This window comes from Camellia sinensis, chromosome 12 (assembly GCF_055761805.1).
Source record: "Camellia sinensis isolate YWXY chromosome 12, ASM5576180v1, whole genome shotgun sequence".
Lineage (NCBI taxonomy): Eukaryota > Viridiplantae > Streptophyta > Magnoliopsida > Ericales > Theaceae > Camellia > Camellia sinensis.
The window spans coordinates 43,325,938-43,345,769 of NC_138972.1; the positions used below are offsets into that span (position 1 = coordinate 43,325,938).

Sequence of the window (19,832 nt, forward strand, 5' to 3'; positions counted from 1 at the left end):
TGTTTATGTTCAACACTGTATTACTGAACAGAATCTTAACAGTCCGAACCGAAAATGATCCAGAATTGTAAATGCAAGATAGATAAACTTATCAATGCAACGCCAACATCATTAGAGTTGTTGTTATCGTCCTCCATTACTCTACAAGTATCAACGAATGGTGAAAACGACCATAAATGTAAAAACTCGGAGTCTGTAATATGATTGTTTTCAATATTAACTGATTTAGAACACGGAACACATTTGAAATCACCAAACAAAACTTTAACTGAATAGGTAGTTTCAAATATTTTTTTTTATTGAAGATGAATACGTGGATTTAGGATGGCGATGAAGAAGAATACGATTAGGGTTTAGTTTGGTAAGGAATACGTATAGATGGGGATGGAGATGAGTGTTCAATATTGTAGGTCATTCTAATTGTTTTCATTTGGTGGATGGGTGTGCTATTAAAAGTTATCCTTTAATGTAATTTTACTTCATGGTATAATTATAATAAAAAAAAAAAAAAGTAAGAATTTGAGGATCCAAAAAAATTAAGTAGGTGCTAATAGTAGCGCTCGTAACAAAAAATGGAAGCATCTAATTCCCCAACTTCACTTCAGCACTATGGATTAGTTTCAATGTGAAACAGCCCCAACCCAACACAACACACTGCCTTCCCCCAAAAACAGCCCCGTCTGATAGTCCTTGTGCATCCAGAGAAAGTAGTGTACCGGTTTATGCACACCAACAATGATTGAGACCTCTTTTTTTGGGACCCCTACAACTGCTTTTGGATCTCAACCATTGATGGTGTGGATCCCACACATATATGAGTGGATCCCACAGATATATCAATGGTTGAGATCCAAAAAGGGTTATAGGGATCTCAAAAAAAAAAGGGATCCCAAGCATTTTTCTTATGCACACAGCATATGTAAGCCCCACGTGCATACATGGAGCCCACGTGCTACAAGATACCCGGTTACACTAAATTCTTGATACACCAGAACACTAGCAAAATGTTGTAAATGGCACAACTCCTGCACCTATTAAAGAATGCAAAAGAGAATAAGCATACAACTAAACATATGACATTCAATGGACCAAAGGGAAAAGCTGAAATAATGAAGGGAAAGTACAGCTCTGGAAACAAAACTTTATTTGATTTAGTTGCTGTCAAGTCCTGTGACTTTTGATCGCCCCTTAGAAGACGAAAGTCTACAACAATTTAGATGGCTGCATAAGATGCTGCTAACAAAAGTAGCCAAAAATTACACAATCAAAAATCTAATTCTGATATGAAAATGACACGAATTCACCAAGACAATTATTTTACATAACTAGCTAACTTATAAGTGCCACTCTCATGTGGTATGTTTCGGTGTCATGTCATTTGTCGTATTAATTGCTTCCACTTTTATTTCTGTCGTAAAATGAGAAAATCCCTACTCTTCTCCCGGTAGCAAAACTTCAGCTGTGACTTCCAGCATTGAATCAAATCCATCCTGTTGCAATCAAGCAAAAACCATCCTCAATTCTTAACCATCCACTACATTGTTATCATCTTTAACATAAACCGAACCAGAATGATCATCGTTATTATCATCTACTTCGTTGAGACGATTTTCTATGCTAATGTCATCGTCGCCACATTCAGACACTGAGCTTGCATCTATTTCTTTTTCTGGAGAGTCAAGTTGCATAAATTCAGCAGCTGAAATCTGCGACAGGCTGTTGTTTTCTGAATCATGACTCCTGTTTGTCGGCGTCAAATCTTCCTTCTTGACAACGTTGAACACAATCCCATTATTGAGCCTTTCAGGCTGCAACAGATCACCTTCAGCAACCATAATGCTTGAATTGTGTACAGGAACTCTGTTATTTAAATCCCTCTGGTCAAACTCCACGTACGAGCTTCTATCAGGTGTTGTTACCCTCGAATTTTGATAGTACGGATCCCTTCCTGCCATCTGAATCAAAAAATTATTGGGGTGACCCATCATTCCTTTGCTCAATTTGCCATCAAAGTCCAAATTTTGAATGAATTCAATGAACTTATCTGCTGAAGTTGTCCTCATCAAAGGACCACCAGATCTTGTCCAACAATTGAGATCAACGCTTTCAGATTCACTATCACTCCCATCGTGTCCGATATGGTGGTTCCACAAGTTCCGGCCAGTGTGACCTCCGGTGGACCCTGCAACTCCTTGATGCAGCGAACTGGCAACATCTGCAATGACATATTCCTCAAGGGACCCTGTTGAGTTCTCCCGAGCAATGCAATTCCATGAAGGAATCCTCTTAGAAGCATTGAATCTGACAGAGCTTGATAGGCCGTGAGAGGAAGCAGCAGCTCTCTCAGCACTCCGTTTCAGTCTACGCATATGGTTGAGAATTGCGACACACTCGTCCAGAGCAAGCTCAATCCCACAATTGGCTTTTATGGCTGAGAGCTTCTCCCAAGTGCATCTCCTTCCTTGGTTAGCTGCCTTTTGAAGATCCAAATGAGATGGATTTTGTAGGATTTTGGAATACTGAATTCAAGAACAAAGAACTAGTTAATTTACCAAAATATATTTGTACATTATCCAAACCAACGGACAAACAGACATGCAAGTGTGCGCACAACACACACATCAAGATCAAATCAAATGTTTCAAGAACAAACACAACATAGACCGTAACTTATTTTGACTAACTTGAAGACGAGATTTTTGAAAAAGGCAAATGTAGTTCATATAGACAATCATAAAATTTATCGATTTTCTTACAAATTTGCAAGTCCATAAATTTTGGCATTTTCACAAAATTTGTCCGTTTAAATTTTGTTACCAATATTTGTAAGTCCATACTTCTGGGGTTTTCAAAAAAAGTATCACCTTATGCTTTGTAATCAAAATCACTAAGCTCATACTTTTGGCGTTTTCATAAAAATTATCAACTTCAATTTTGTTAGTCCATACTTTTGGATTTTTCACAAACTTTATAAACGTACAATTTTCAACATATGCAAGCGCACACACAACAACACACACATCAAGGATCAAATGTTTCAAGAAAAATACAACATAGATAGAACTTATTGACTAGTTTGTAGGCAAGATTTCTGAAAATGGAAAATGTAATTCTTAAAGAAAATTCCAATGAAAGTTGGAATAAGTATTAGGTTGTGAGGTGGGTGGTCATGGACCTTTGGAAAGATGATGGACACACCAATGGATAAGGATCACAGGAAGTGGAGGTGGAGGAGGAGAGAACTAAGGTTGCCTGAGAGAGAGAGAGAGAGAGAGAGGCAATGAGAGACTCTAGTCACCTCGGAGGCTGTATAATGGGAGTTTCAGAGTTAGGTACAATATCTTGGAGGGTATATCATGGCATGACATAGTTGGTAAGTATGATACCTCTTTCGAGATGTCAGGTGTCAGATGACATCCCACTCTCTACGACTGGTCATGGAGGAGCTGCTTCCCAAGGGGAGGGAGCCTGATGAACCCTTGATCCTAGCCTCCAATCCAGAATCATCTAATGATCCCGATAAATGGATGCCTAAGCCCTGCTCCCAGCCTAGGATGTCAAGTAATGGCCATGATAGTAGTAAGTAATCATAGCTAAGGGTGAGTGCATAGGGAAGGCATAGGCAGGATAAGAAATGGCTACGTAACTGCCTAGTGGGAGCATCAGGCGAATGCATTCTGGCCAAACAGTGCTCCTGGCCGCTTAAGGGAACGACGGATGAAGGGCCATAGTCAAGCAAGGTCTCGTTTGGGCAAGTTTGGGGGGAGTAGAGCGTTGGCGCTGCAGAGCAATGGCCAAGCAGACGAGCTTGGCTCATACTTTGGGCTCTTCATACTTTGAGGTTATGGGTTCAAGTCTTGGACCACCACTTTGAGGTTATGAGTTCAAGTATTGGGACCACCACTTTGAGGTTATGGGTCCAACTCCTCACTTAAAAGGAGACTCTAGGAATGCTATATCATGGACTATTGGAGGTTCAGATGGTCAAACAGCCCAGAGAATTTCGCAGACATGCCATGAGAGTTTTTATCCCATCGAATTTAAAGAGGTCAATCATGAAGCAGCAGACTCAACTAGAGGAAAGTGCATAGGGAAAGGCTACTCCCCATTGTGCAGTGTATGGACACCATAAAACTCAAATTGAAAATTTTAAAATAAATAAATAAAAAGCTCGATAGAGTTGGTACTTCAAATTTTTGTGACAAGATCATCTACCTCGAACCTAGGTTGTATTGTGTGTTCAATGTGCTTTTTCATTGTTGGATGAGAGCTCATTCTTCTCATATTTTCTCCTTTCTCCTAATTAAGGCTTGTTCACTCCAAAATTCAATTAAAGAGGAAAAGGAAAATCATAGTCTAACTTTCTACACACCTGAGCTAAGGTAGCAGGCATAACAACAGTGACATCACCCTCCCAATCTTGAGCAAACAGCTTGGCGATGCCCCCTAGGGGAAAACCAAGTTCCAATGTCTGATTGCATCTGTGTTTCACCTCCATCTCAGCTAGATGAGCAAGCTGCATAGTTAAAGCACATAATCATTAAGTACTTAATCATAATAGAAAAGGAAATGGAAAAGTTGCACTAACTGACTTCAAAATGGTGATCATTCTCAATTTAGTCGACTCAAATTTAGCAGCTGGAAGGTCAAAACAAATGGGAGAAGAGTCCAAATGTTGATAAATGATTTACCAAAGTGTTTCAAGTCAACCAATGTGTGGTTCAACATTTGTTTCAAAAGATATGTTTATATTCCAGTCAAAAGTCAGGAGTCCAATGTAAATGTACATGCAACTAACAATCACAAACTTACATATTTTATTTTTATTTTTTGTGAGGTGAGGGAAACTCTTCCACACCTCAACCTCAAGTAGCTCACCTATTCATTTCCTTTTCTACCATCCTAACCCATCAAATATGATGTTAGCCATACTTATCAACCCAAAAAAAAATATATGTCAGGTATAAACACCAGAAACTCAAACAGGAATCAGGTCTAATACAATAGTACAATGCGCAGTCCAACACAAGCAAGAAATAACCATATCAATTTTTTTTATCCTTCACATGCCGTCAACTTTGCATCTTAATTTCAATTTTTAGTTACATGGAATAGAAATAATAAAAGAAGGGAGGAGCAACTTCACAGGGCATTTTCATATTGGTAACATATAACAAGATAAAAACTTGCAACCGGTTAAAAGAACTTACAACCAATAATATAAAAGGGCTTTCAAGCGAGCGAATAATTAGAATATAGGGGCAACTTGTCCAGGATCTGGATTTCTAAAGATAAAAACTTGGCCAAGTAGCTAAATTTTTCTACGACCCTTATTTGAGTGGCATTGATACCACATCCTAGTGAGATTCAAAGTCATGCACTGTCTGCCAAATAGTGAACAAAAATACACTTCACTATCCTTCATCCTCATTGTTTCTTTTCTTTCATTCTCTATCCACAAGATATGCAAAATTCAAAAAGTATGCGGGGGATAAGAATGTTTAGATACATTAATCACAGCTGCTACAACAACTGTTAAGTAATATGAATACAGACGAAAAGAACTCAACAACTCAAGTGCATTAGCACGCACCTTAGCAGCAAAGTTACCTCCATAAGCTCTCACAAACTCCTTCATCCTAAGGAGAGGTGCAATATGAGGATTTGCCTGACTGACAATAAAATGATTGACATTGAAAAGCTCCTTCAACTGCATCATGGGCAAATCAATCTCCAGGCTGCCATCCCTCCACCGACGAGCAGATGAGCCAGAAGCCTCATCAGGATCCAAATGAAATGGTGGGTGATATGGAACAATTTCTCCACTTCTATCCTTTGCCATTAGTTCTTGAGCTTCAAAAAGGCCGGGAAATGCACATGAAGCAGACACTGCACTCCATATGACAACATGAGGTGAAGTTAAATAATTAAGGCATCTGGGAGGCTCATGCTTCCTTGGGGAGCAGACTGTAATCCCTAGAATTCGGCCAGTCATGTCATAAGCTTCTTGGAACGTGAGATTATTAGTGAGATGCCTTAACATCATCTGTAACTGTCTGATCTCATGAACAGCTCCCCGAGTCATAACCCTCTTAAAAACAGTAAAAATGCCACCCATCTGATCAAAAAACTGCAAAGAGTGCCAAGAGTCCTCGAAAAAACTTTGAAGCTCAGGCCATGACCTAGTGGCTACAACAGAACACATGACTGATCCAACACTAGATCCTGCAATAATCCGGGGCAAAAGCTTATGTTCTACCAAGGTTTTCACCACACCCACGTGGAAAGCTCCCAGAGAAGCACCCCCGCTTAGAAGTAAAGCTGTTCTCCCAAAAGCATGTCTTGTTTCATGCATAAAAGCAAGCTTCTCCTCCAAGAGAAGCTCCTCCGAATCAGAATCACAAACCATTCTCAACTGAGTTGAAACCTCATCAATATACTCCTTTATAAGTTTGGGCACTTGAAGCCTACCCTTGTGGAGCTCAGGGTTGCACATATTACCGAGATTTCTGACAAGGTCAGCTCGCATACAAAATATAATATCTCTGAGAGAGCCATCTTGGCGACGGTGCCGGAGCTCTTGGAGCTTATTCCTCACCAATTCTTCATCATAAAAGTCTGATTCATTCATTTTGGGGGTCTCTTTATCGAGCATCTTAGCAGCGTGAGCCCACTCCTCATAAGTTAAGGCAGTTCTCATCATATTCCTCCAAAATTTCCTCCTATATGCCATCTCAGCCCTCAGTTTCACATTAGTGCACCGTTTCAACAAGAAAGCTATTAGTGTCACTAACACTAGTATCCCTTGTGGGTTCCGGGGATGAAGCCATGAGATCATAGGTTTCAAATAGCTCTTCAAAGAATCCTTAACTCTATAGAAATAAGATGACAACAGATGAAAGATTTGACGCTTCAAATGTGCTATTGACTTGCAGAATAAGACTTTAAAAGCAATTGCCCGACCCATGATCGTGGAAGGTCCAATTGAGAATTGATCAACACTAGCCTCATTACTAATATCCATATCTCAGGGAAAAAAGGGGGCTCAAACTTGGCTTGTTAGCTTGATCAACTGGAGTAAATAATTCCAATAATTCTAAAAAAATGAAGTTCTACGTATGCAAAAATTAACACAAATGAAGTATTCCCTTTAAGAGAGGACAGCGTTTAATACAAGAAAGAGTTTCTTTGGCTCTCAAATCAATAAATACAGACAGTATCACAAATGGGTTTGTCTGTGGGTGACTAAATTAGAGTTTCGCCAACAAATTGGAAAGAAAATCAACGAGGGTTGAGAATAACAGCCCCAAAATCTGTTAATTGCAACTATATTCACCTCAATTAATAGCTCAATAATGGTCTTTTCAACAAATAAAAACAAACAATAATATTCTGAAAGACAAGATCAAAGAAAATGAAGCGAACCTCTTGATCCCAATTCGAGTTTCGAGCTTTCAAGAAAAACACAAGCTTTGATTTGAGCACTCTTGTGCATCAAAGAACCAAAAGGGTTTTCAATTTCAAACCTGAAACCGTGAAAATCGCATTAAACACCGACTCAAATGAAAATTTTCTCGGAAAACAAAAGAGAAAAATTGAAAAAAAAAACAAATTGATATAAATTAATTGTTGAACAAGATAGAGGTGAGAGGAAGCGAAAGAGAAGAGGATTGGATTATATATACAATTAGCGGCAATGCATTGGGATCTCAAACTATAATATATATATTGTTAGGTTGACGATGCATACACATCTCAACCTATAATATATATATTGTTATTTGTGTATCCCCCGCCCCGGGCCGCGTCTCACTTCTCTGCCCGCGTCTCACTTCTCTGGTTCTCTGGAACGTGAAGTAGTTCAAAAATTAGTGGAATGAATTCATTTGAAAGAATAATGTTTTAGAATATTAAATTGGGAGCTTTGGAAGATTACTAATGATGTCGTATAGTGGGTCTCACTAAAGTGATGTGATGTTTTGATTTGAGTTTGTTTTTTTTTTTTTAAGTTCATTAGAGTCATTAGTGGTCTAAAAATTAGTGGGATGAATCACTATTACAGTCGTCACTGCCATTACTATACCACCATTACAACCATTCACCGCCACAACTATTGCCTCCGTTGTCACAACCACCACCATCATTCCACCACCACCATAATAACCACCATCATTACACCACTGTCACTACTTCTCTTTTTTTTTTCTTTTTTTTTTTTTTAATCTCCATAACATTACTCTTCCACCATCACTACAATCACTATTTCTTAATCTCCACCACCACTGTCATTAGTGACATAGTTAACACCACCGTTGCCTTCTCCTCCACCACCTACTCACTATCACAATATATAAATTAAAAGATACAATTTGAAAATAAAAATAAAAAATCAAATATAATCTTATACATATTAAACAATTAATTTTAGTTCAGTATTTAATTTTGTGTCAAATAACTTAAAAAATTCAACATTTAACCTTCGATATTTAATTTTTAATTTTCAACTTTATTAAATATCAGCTTTGTCACACAACTATTGTTAATAGGGTTTTTAGTTTTCAACTTTATTAAATACTACCTTTGTCACACAAGTATTGTTAATAGAGGAAGATGCAACACAAATTTATCAAACCCTTTTTTATAATATTTGAATTCACAATCTCATACCACATTTATGGTGCTACACAATTACTAAATCAAAAATTAAAGTTGATTTTTAAATTTCTAAAGGACAAAATTAAGACTTGCTACATTATTAATTGGGAAATTTATTAAAAAAATTCTCTTTCAAATAGTAGTGTCTCAATTAGTTCATAAGATTTTCTTATATTCTAATAAGTCCTATTAATATTTGATCTATCAAATCCTAATTCTCATATTTAAAGTAATTTAGGGACAATTTTACCCTTACAAATATTTTTTGAACCCTTAGTAACTTGGTGTGCACTATTTTGAAGTATTTTGAATATTCCAAAATGTGAACATTCACATTAAATAAATTTGACAGTATGAATATTCACATTGATAGCGTGCACATTGTCAAATTTATTTAATGTGAGTGTTCACATCATGGAACATGCACATTGTTTATGTGAACCTTAATGTGCGCTTCATCCTATTATTATTATTAGGGGTATTTTGGTAACTATGCCACCCATTAGACTTGTTAGAATATAAAAAAATAATTTAAACTAAATAAAATATAAGTAAATGAAGAGAAATTTATGAATAAATGCCCCTTATTAATTTCATATGTAATTTTTGTCACACCCCGAAATAAAACCATAAATCCAACCAAGAACGTATATAAATAATAACATGAATTAGAGTATGATGCTCTTCCATTTCATAGAATTAATGTACAAAAGAGTTTAGCATAAGTAAATGCCCTATAGGCTTACATCTTTCCAAGTCGTGGCTTGGTTACAATGAAAGTGAGACCAACTCAATACAAATAAGCTCTTGGCTAAACAAAAGAAAATACAACAAAAGGAAGCTCTTGCTCCAAAGTCCCTGCATGTCACTGATACCTGAAAATGGTTTTCTCAAATAGGGTGAGCCAAAGTTCAGTATGAACAATCTAACACAATATATGAGTTTTAACAAGGATATAAGTACAATGTGCATATACAATGTCTATGACAAAACATTCACATTTTTATATAATCATAAAGTACCATGTTCATATCTTAATCCATTTTCCTTCGATTCATTCCAACTCATGAATCAATTTCATTATCTTTTAACAACCCAACTGAGACTACAACTCAGTGGTTATCTAATCAACACAATTACCACAAAAACACTTCAATGTATACTCGAGATTTCGGAACTTTCACCCTAGACATTCCGGCCAACTTAATTTCAATAGAGTCCATCCTCTATCTCCTCCCAAACAATGGAGTACATCCTCTATCTCATCTCAAACAATGTACATATACAACGTATCAAAACACACAGTCATATTCAATGACAACAAACAAGAGATTAGTTTCAATTCACCTAATCCTCATGTAATTTATACAATAATTATAGTTATCTTCCATCGATAGCCTAATAAAGATATTTCTAAACAAATATATTATTCAAATTTCCATGGGTAAGAGGCAACACGTGCCCAACTCCACCATTTACATCAACTGTTATCCAATTTCACATTACCATTATCAATTTCAGTTATTTATACGAAATAACAATTTGACTCATTTAGGGCAAAACTCTCATTTTTCCAAATATCAACCCGAATGACCCAAATCAAGTATTTGGCCACAATACAACCTCACATTCAATCCCATAACCATCTACTTCACATTCACTTAGAAATTTCCCATTTTATTTCACACCCAAATCGTAGGTTTGCTCAAACTACTCCCAAATCCCATCATTTTTACACAACGACAAATAACTAAGCTAAAAACCATATGAAAGTGTAGAAAATCCCTACCTCAAAGACAGAAGACGAGCCAAGCAAGAATGAAGCTTCATAGATGCCCAAACTCAACTCTATTCAGATCAAGATGGAGATCTTGTGATGGTCTACCTTTTTATCATAGGGATTAGGGTAAGGAAATCACTAGAATTTGTCACAACCCATCCCAATGACCAGTGTTGGATTCACTACTAGCTAATTCTAAAATTTCTTAGATTAATTCCAAGTAATTAAATTAAATAATGTAGCGGATTAAAATAAAATATGTAGATAAATATCTAAAGCGTACATAGAAATTATTATTTATGTAACGATGTAAAATTAGTCAGATAATGATTACAAGAAGAAGAAAAAAAACATGATATCCATATCAAATTTGAGGTTCTAATCCACAAGGTAAAACCATTCTTCTTTAAATTTCTTCACCTGAAAGGGGTTTTAACAGCTATAAGTACATGACAGAGTAAGAAATATTATACTGAGACCATGAGGATATAAAATCACCATGAATAATTATTTAGGCTAAATGATGAATAATTTGGTTTGAATAAATTATTTTTAATAACAGAAATATAACACAAAATCATATAAATAAAATAATTATAACCATGATACAGAACAAAACAGAGGGTCAATGGATCCATAACAAACAGAGGGTCACGAGGTGACTAATCAGAGGGCCAAAGGTTATTCAAGTCCCCCAAGGCATGAGACTGCCAGAGGGTCACTAAAGTGACAATTCAGAGGCCAATGATTATTTAAGTCCCCAAGGCATGAGACCTCCGTAGTGGTACTTATTCAAAACAAATGTTTATAAAATCATTGTCAAATATTTTTTAAAATTTAAACAAACATATCCATGGGTTTCAATTTAAGTAAATAGAGTTTAGAAAATAATCTACGTAATTGAAACATTAACATAACCATAAGCATAAATTATATAAAATAAATTTATGGTAACTCAAAACATTCTTAAAATATATTATGGTAACTCAAGACATATATAAAACATATTATGGTAGCTCAAGGTATAATATAACTCACTTAAATAGTAATTCCTAATTGTGCTCCCCTTCACCGCGAACTGACTATCTTCCCGTGGTTACATTTGTTTTGTGTGTTGTTTTTTTTTTTCCCCTTGTTCTCCTATTCACAGCAACTCTCCCCTTTTATACTAAGCTTCCATACTTGCTTAGCACGTTCTAGGGTGACGCGTTGCCTTTTTAAGCTACGGCCATTATGATGCTCTAGAAGAGAACTTATCCCTCAGATATGAACTTATCCTTCAAATGGATATGTTTAAATAGTTATTGTTTTCTCTCTCTCTCTCTTTTTTTTTTTTTTTTTTTTCAATCTTTGGACCGAAATTCTAACATAATTAAACCATCGCAATTAGATTACATTTTAGCACACGTCATTTAAATATTTTCGTAGTATTTTGTTTTACTTTTAATTTATTTATTTATTTTATTTTTATTTTTTTAAAATTAATTAAACAATTAAGGTGTCTCATTTCTTCCCTCCTAAATAGAAGTTTGTCCTCAAACTTGACGTACCTTAGTTTTCGAAGATGTGTGGATATTTGGCTCGCATTTGGTTTTCAGTTTCCCACGTAGCTTCTTCGACACGCTGGTTTCACCATAAAACCTTGACAAAAGGTATAGTGTTGTTTTGGAGAATTTGATCACGACGATCGAGAATCTGCACTAATTGTTCTTCATAAGAGAGATTTTCTTAAACTTCGAGGCTCTCATAATTGACAACATGTTCTAGATCTCGAAGATATCGTCGAAGCATTGAAACATGGAACACATTGTGAACATTGGATAGTTCTGGTAGAAGAGCAAAGACGGTATGCTACAGGGCTAATTCTCTCTAGTATTTCAAATGGTCCGACGTAATGCGGATTCAACTTTCCTCGTTTTCCAAACCGAATGACTTCCCTTATTAGTGAGACCTTTAAGAAAACATGCTCTTCTACTTGAAATTCCAAATCTCGTCTCCGTGTATCCACATAGCTTTTTTGGCGGCTTTGAGCTGTGTGAATTCGCTGTTGGATGAGTTGAATCTTATCACTCGTTATTTGCATAATTTTAGGGCCTAATAGTTTATTGTCTCTGACTTTTTTCCAACACAGAGGTGACCGACATCTCCTTTCATACAATGCTTCGTACGATGCCATACCAATGCTTGCTTGGTAGTCGTTGTTATAGGTGAATTCCACTAAAGGTAAGTGCTCATCTCAATTACCCTTAAGGTCCAACATGCATATCTATAGCATGTCTTCCAAAGTTTGGATTGTTCTTTCGGATTGCCCATCAGTTTGCAGGTGACAAGCAGTGCCAAACTTTAGTGTTGTTCCCAAAGCTTCTTGCAATTTGTTCTAGAAGTGAGATATGAAGCGGGGGTCTCGATCAGACACGACTAAAACTGGGGTACCATGCAATCGAATGATTTCAATGATGTATAGAGTGGCGAACTTAGTAAAAGAGTATGTGATTCTGATTGGTAGGAAATGTGCCGACTTCATTAATCGGTCTACTATAACCCATATCGCATCATTCTTTGAAGCTGATTGCGGTAGCTCGGCCACGAAGTCCATGGTAATGTGCTCCCATTTCCATTCAGGAATAGGGAGTGGTTACAGCATTTCTGCAAGTCTATGATGTTCTGCTTTAATACATTAACATTGTAAGTATTTGGAGACGTGGCTTGCTATGTCTCTTTTCATTCCTGTCCACCAGTAGTATTCCCTCATATTGTGATACATCTTGGTGTTGCCAGGGTGGACTGCAAATCTCGAGCTATGAGCCTCCACTAATATCTTTTTCTTGAGTGCTGGAATATCGGGTGCGCCAATTCGATTTCAAAATTTTAGCATCGCATTGCTTATAGTGACGCCAAGATTAGGAGTAGTTTTCTGCTCGTACTTTTTCTTCAAAAGTTTGTCTTCACATTGGCATGCTTTAATTTCTTTAATCAATGTGGGTTCCACGATTACGTTGGCGAGCAATTTATTGATCTTGTGGGGGACGAGGATACATGCCAAACTTCTAGTAATCTTTCGACTTAATGCGTTTGTTACCATGTTAGCTTTGCTCGGATAGTGATGGATCTCTACATCGTAGTCCTTCATAAATTCTAGCCATCAACGTTACCGCATATTCAGTTCCTTCTGTGTAAACAGATATTTAAGACTCTTGTGATCTGTGTAAATCTCGCAGGTTACACCGTAGAGATAATGACGCCAGATCTTGAGGGCGAAGATTACTGCAGCTAATTCTAGATCGTGAGTTCGGTAGTTTTTCTCGTGAGTCTTTAGTTGTCACGAGGCATATGCAATGACTTTCCTATTCTGCATAAGAACGCAACCCAAACCATTGTATGAGACATCGCTATAAATTACGAACCCATCAGTTCCTGTGGGGAGTGCCAGTATAGGAGCTATCATAAGCCTATTTTTTAACTCTTGAAAGCAACATTTCTGCTTGTCAGTCCATTCAAAGGGTGTGTTCTTCTGAGTTAGCTGGGTCAAGGGTGATGCTATCTTCAAGAAATCTTGAACGAAGTGTTGGTAATAGCCGGCTAGACCCAAGAAGCTTCGAATCTCGGACACGTTAGTAGGTCGTGGCCAATCCACGATTACTGCACCTTTTTGGGGTCAACCAAGATCCCATCTTTGTTGATGATGTGACCGAGGAAGTGTACACTAGTGATCCAGAATTTACATTTCTTCAACTTGGCATAAAGTTTGTGATCACGTAATGTTTGCAGCATTGTTCGTAAGTGTTGCTCATGATCCTCTGGTGACTTGGAGTATACGAGAATGTCGTCAATGAAGACGATGACGAACTCATCATGATATTGTTTAAACACTCGATTCATGAGGTCCATGAAGGTTGCTGGAGCATTTATGACACCAAATGGCATGACAAGAAACTCGTAGTGCCCGTAACGTGTTCTGAAGGCCGTCTTCTCAATGCTTTCTGTTTTGACTTTTAATTGATGATAGCTGGAACGCAAGTCAATTTTGGAGAATACTTGGGCATCTTGAAGTTGATCAAGCAGGTCGTTGATTCTTGGTCAGGGGTATCGATTCTTGATGGTAACTTTGTTCAGCTCCCAATAATCGATGCATAACCTCATCGTGCCATCTTTTTTCTTTACGAACAGTACTGGAGCTCCCCATAGTGAGGTACTTAGTCGAATGAAGCCTTTGTCCAGGAGTTTCTGGAGTTGGGTTTTTAGTTTCTTTAATTCCGCCAACGACATATGATAAGGGGTTTTGGAGATCGGTTGTGTATTGAGTTGAGTGTCGATGGTGAATTTGATTTCTTGATCAACTAAGGTACCGGGAAAGTCTTCAGGAAAAACATCAAGAAATTCTCGAACGACCGGTATTGAATCGAGTATTGGGTCTATTTGTTGAGCGTCGATCACATAACAAATACAACCACCATAACCTTTTCTCAAAAGTTGCTGGGCTATCACGGAGGATATTAAATGCGGAGGGGTAGAAATTCCAGTTCCTTCGAAGACCAGCTCGCATTGGTCGGGTAACCGAAGAAAGACCTTTTTGGATGTACAATCAATAGAGACATGGTTGGCAGCAAGCCCATTCATTTCTAAGATTATGTCGAATCTACTAATGCGGAGTGGAATCAGATCTACATACAAGGTTTCATCTTTTAGGGATATAACACAGGACTTGTATACCTTTGTACCAAGCGTGGAGACACTAGATGAAAAAGCCACAGATAATGTATATCCCAATAGTTCAGGTGTTGATATTAACTTAGGAACAAAGTGTGGTGCAACAAAAGAATGAGTGGAACCAGAGTCAAAGAGAACATGAGCTAAGTGACCACAGGCAGAAAATATACCTGTCACAACGTTTTTCATAGCATTAGAATTTCCGAGCACTAACGCAAAAGCTCTTCCTTAACGTCTCTGTTCCATCTTCCCTCCTGTGGCAGTTTCTAGTTTCTAAGCTAGTTCAGAGGTACTTATCACAGAGTTGGTGAATTTTGGGTAGTCTTTCATCAGATGGCCAACTTGGCCACATCTATAACATGCTCCTATTGCCTGATAGCACTGTCCCATATGAGCCTTTCTGCAACTTGAATAATTCAAAATAGTGCTACTCTTGGGAATAGTAAAACTTTAGTTGGCTGAACCAATTAAGCTAGTAGATCCGGGATTTACTCTCTTTGGTGGGGCTGCCCTTGATCCTCCGACTAGTTTCCAAAACCGTTTCTTTTGACCCATTCCACTTGAACGTGCGGTTTTAATTCCTTTTTTGGCGATATATGCTTGATCCACCACCTCTCCATAGGTTGGTAGTTTCAGAACCTCAAGCCTATCTTTGATTTTTGCATCTAATCTTGCTTCTAATTTCCTTACTTTTCGAGCTTCCGTCGGAATAACATACGGTGCAAATCGTGCTAGTCGTGTGAACTTACTTTCGTATTCCGCCACTGACATTGTTCATTGCCTCAAATGTAGGAACTCGGATGTCTTCTACTCACGTAGTGATTCTAGAAAATACTTTTCATAGAACACGTCTAGGAATCTTGCCCAAGTCACAATCTCTTCATTTTCTAAGGTGAGGAGCCACCATTCTTGCGTATTTTCCTTGAAAGTGAAAGTGGCGAAGGATACTTTCTGTTCTTCTGTGCAGGGTAGGGCACGAAAAATCTTCTCCATTTCTTTAACCCAAGCTTCAGCTAGCAATGGGTTTGAACCTCCTGTGAACGTGGAAGGGTTCAGGTCTTGGAACTATTTAATCGTTGTTGTCCCTTCTCGATGTTCTAGTGACCCATTGTTCTGTAAGGCTTTCAAGAAACTGGTAATAGCTCTTTCTACAATCCTTTCCATTGGATCGGCTCCATTGGATGATGATCCGGTAGCATTTTCATCATTAGCCATAGCTATAAAACAATTTACTAAACGTGGTGCATGATTTCCATTAATTACCTAAATTAAAACATATTCACATAATCTACAAAACATAGACAATATATACATTATTCACAAAACACCGGTTTTATTTATGTATAATGGTGTTGGTACATCACTTGTAGTTATGTCAATTTTAGTGCCTAACCCTTCATGACAAAACGGGTTAGAACTAGGTTATGGTTAGCTCACTTGGACACCCAACACAAGGAAAAGAAAAAAAATACAAAAACACAAAAGCAGCAAAAGAAAGGATTTTGTTATCAGGATCCTAGGTTGAAAATAGCCATGGGTACTGCAGTTGCTGTAACAACCCAAACCCGCCCCTGTAGGTTTAGCACCGTAACCGGCCAATAATCTGTGGATTACCAAAGGCATCTGAACAGATTAGCAAATAATAAGGGGCTGCGAAAGCAAGAATACAAAATAGACAAGGTCCAATGAGCTGTGATAACGTATATGGGACAGAACATTTCAAAACTTATTTATATATACATAAACATGCCAGTCCAGATACACAATATTTACAAGGTATTTACAGAATGTACTTCCCAAGACCTGACTTTACAGAGCATACACAAAGACTAGCATGAATACAAAAACAGTCATGGCATTAGGCTTCGTTCGGAACCTCCTCGGGAGGCACAACAGTTAGCTGACAAAAACAGAACAGAAGGCCGTCAACTCTGGCCCTGGTCATGTGTCGGCTCACCTACATACATAATATAAACTATGAGCGAAAGCCCAGTGAATAATAATAGAGTAAAGGGTTTCAATGAATGAATTCGTAAAGATTCAGAAATCATTATTCAGATTTGTATCAAATTCATCATTTGTCCAGATCATATACAAACAGAAATCATAAGTCATGATTAAGTTTACGTGATACATCCATTAGCATTAACAGAACAGAACAGAACAGAATAGAACATATACACGTGAGGTTACGAATAACCAGTTCCATAAAGGAACCTCCAGATCCGGGCAACAGAACAGAACAGAAGCTGAGCCCCCGTGACAGGGCCTCCGGTACGGGTAACAGAGTGCAGACAGAAATAAGTTCCATAAAGGAACCTCCGATACCGGGTAACAGCTAACAGATATCACATGATGCTAAGGATCTCATGAATACATATCAGAAATTGAACAATCATTCATTGTACAGAACATATCATTTCGGAAAACAGATCTTGTTTTATCACACAGAAAGTAGATACAGTTTGAACATAACTTTACTAAATTATTACTCACAGTTGGCCTTGAAACAGACAGACGGAGCGGATTGATCACACGATACGCGGCACGTGACCTACATAACACATAACGGACACACACTTGAAACACACATTCTAATTGCAAAAAACTTACGTCGCTGGTTCTTAGTGTGTTTCTAACCTTAAATCCTCACTATAGAGTCTTAAACATGGCCTAGGAATGCCTAGGATGGAATGAGGATGCAAAGATGCCTTGGAAAACATATTTCAAAACTTGCTAAAAACAGGGGTTTCGCTCGAGCGTGGCTTCCTTCGCTCGAGCGAGCTTGTCAAAACAGAGGGGTCGCTCGAGCGTAGACTCCTTCGCTCGAGCGGTCTGTAAAAATGAAAAAGTACTGGTTGTTGAAATTTTACGCTCAATGCCCGCTCGATGCTCGCTCGAGCGTGAGACACAGCTCTTCGTTCGAGCGTAGGTCTCATCGCTCGAGCGTGCGTCTACGTGCACCAAAAACCTGAGAGCTTGCAATTTACGCTCGAGCCACCATTCCTTAGCTCGAGCGAAGCTCTGAACAAACGATGGTCGCTCAAGCGTGGAATCCTTCGCTCGAGCGAGGAAGTCAAATTTTGGAATTTCCAGATTTGCCTCCCAAGTTCAAACCAAGCATTCAACACCTCAAATCTCAACCCTTTGGGCCCATTTTCTGGAAAGCACTTGTAAACTCATAGTATAAGATATTTCAAAGATCAATTTGTAAAATCAAAGCCCAAACACTACAAAAAAATTGACTTTTTGCGACGGTAAAATACCGTCGCTAATACTCCTAATGCCGTCGCTAATACTTTTTGCGATGGCAAAATGACTTTTTGCGACGGTACGAGAGGGGTCGCAACTGCAGGGGTTGCAAAAGAGTTTTTGCGACAATAAGTGCCGTCGCTAATGTTTTGCGACGGCATTTTTTACCTTTTTGCAACGGCACCGTGCAGTCGCTAATAACGTTTAAAATTTCTTGACTTTTTTGCGACGGCCCTATTTTACCGTCGCTAAAAATGTTATTTGAGACGGCCAAAAATACTGTCGCTAATAGTCTTTTTTTTTTTAAAAAAAACACTTTTTTTGCGACGGTGTGGTGCCGTCGGAAAAAATATAAAAAATATGAAATTTTCTATTTTTGCGACAGTGTAATGCCGTCGCAAAAAATATTAAAAAATAATAAAATTTTATTTTAAATAACAAAATTTCTATTTTTTGCGACAGTATAATGTCGTCGCAAAAAGTAAAACCTATAACAAAATTAATAAAAATATTAAAAATTTCTATTTTTTCCGACGGTGGTGCGTCTCTCACTCTCTAAGAGCTGATTATTTGCATTCCATTCACAAAAACATCATAACAGAAAATAAAAATAAAAATAAAAATAAAAATTGATCAAACCATCAAATTCAATATTTTACAAAGAATAATTAAACTGTACATGTTCATAAAAGCATATTTAAATTATAAAATTCACCCAAATCCTAAAAAAAATAAAATAATAAAATAAAATCTAAAATTCACCAATCAGCACATTGGATATTTAAATGCTTTTACAAAAAATAAAAAATTTCCAACAAGATCTCAATTTTGAGCCTATTTCAAAAATCAAGCTGCAAATTCCTTACTTCTAGAATCAGATCTTCCCCTCGATAAAATTTATCCTTTTGACCTACAAATAAATAGATAACAGTTGCAAATTATAATCTTTTGGAGAAACCAACTATTTAAACACCAGTAATGAAGACAATGAAAACTGTGGAAAGAACACTTACGTTGTCATCAGGAACAACTGCATATCTCTCAGAGTAAACTTTAATCGGGTCTACTGGTTTTTCTGTGACATCACTATCTCCTGAACATCACAAAGAACAAACCAAAGTTAACACCAATATTTCACTATTACATCATCATCAATTATTATCATTCAATTATAGATTAAGGTATACTTAGTTTCATGTATCATTCAGCTCCAAGGCACTAAACTAACAATGTGATCTCATCAAATATATGCTATATGTTGTAAATTCATGCATGAGCAACGATTATATAAATTTTGCACATGAAAGGAAAAATAATAATACAATCACCTAGGTTTGCCTAGGGTCTTGGGTGCTCGACTGAATTTTTTACAATATCCCCCACCAACATTGGGGCTTTGCACTCCAGCAAAATCCGTAGGTAAGGCTACACATACACC

General features: G+C 37.4%; 1 protein-coding gene and 1 long non-coding RNA gene across 2 annotated transcripts; both read right to left on the reverse strand.

Annotated features, from left to right (window-relative positions):
• Positions 1-1,110: 1,110 nt before the first annotated feature.
• Positions 1,111-7,844, reverse strand: LOC114288695 (triacylglycerol lipase SDP1). The gene is made up of 3 exons (XM_028232256.2): positions 5,594-7,844; positions 4,373-4,516; positions 1,111-2,519 (listed from the first exon to the last, which is right to left on the reverse strand). Exons 1-3 carry the CDS (start codon positions 7,022-7,024, stop codon positions 1,524-1,526), a joined length of 2,571 nt encoding a protein of 856 aa, XP_028088057.2. The 5' UTR covers positions 7,025-7,844; the 3' UTR covers positions 1,111-1,523.
• An 11,179-nt stretch (positions 7,845-19,023) lies between these two features.
• LOC145804137 (uncharacterized) lies at positions 19,024-19,525 on the reverse strand. The gene is made up of 2 exons (XR_014345757.1): positions 19,408-19,525; positions 19,024-19,304 (listed from the first exon to the last, which is right to left on the reverse strand). It is a non-coding gene; the product is annotated as an uncharacterized LOC145804137 (long non-coding RNA).
• Between the last annotated feature and the right edge of the window lie 307 nt (positions 19,526-19,832).

Coding starts and splice junctions, on each gene's coding strand:
- LOC114288695 (XM_028232256.2), bottom strand. CDS start 7,024: ATGGATATTAGTAATGAGGCTAGTGTTGATCAATTCTCAATTGGACCT. Junction 4,517..5,593: donor GAGGTAACTTTGCTGCTAAG/GTGCGTGCTAAT, acceptor TTAACTATGCAG/CTTGCTCATCTAGCTGAGAT. Junction 2,520..4,372: donor TGCCTGCTACCTTAGCTCAG/GTGTGTAGAAAG, acceptor TCTTGAATTCAG/TATTCCAAAATCCTACAAAA.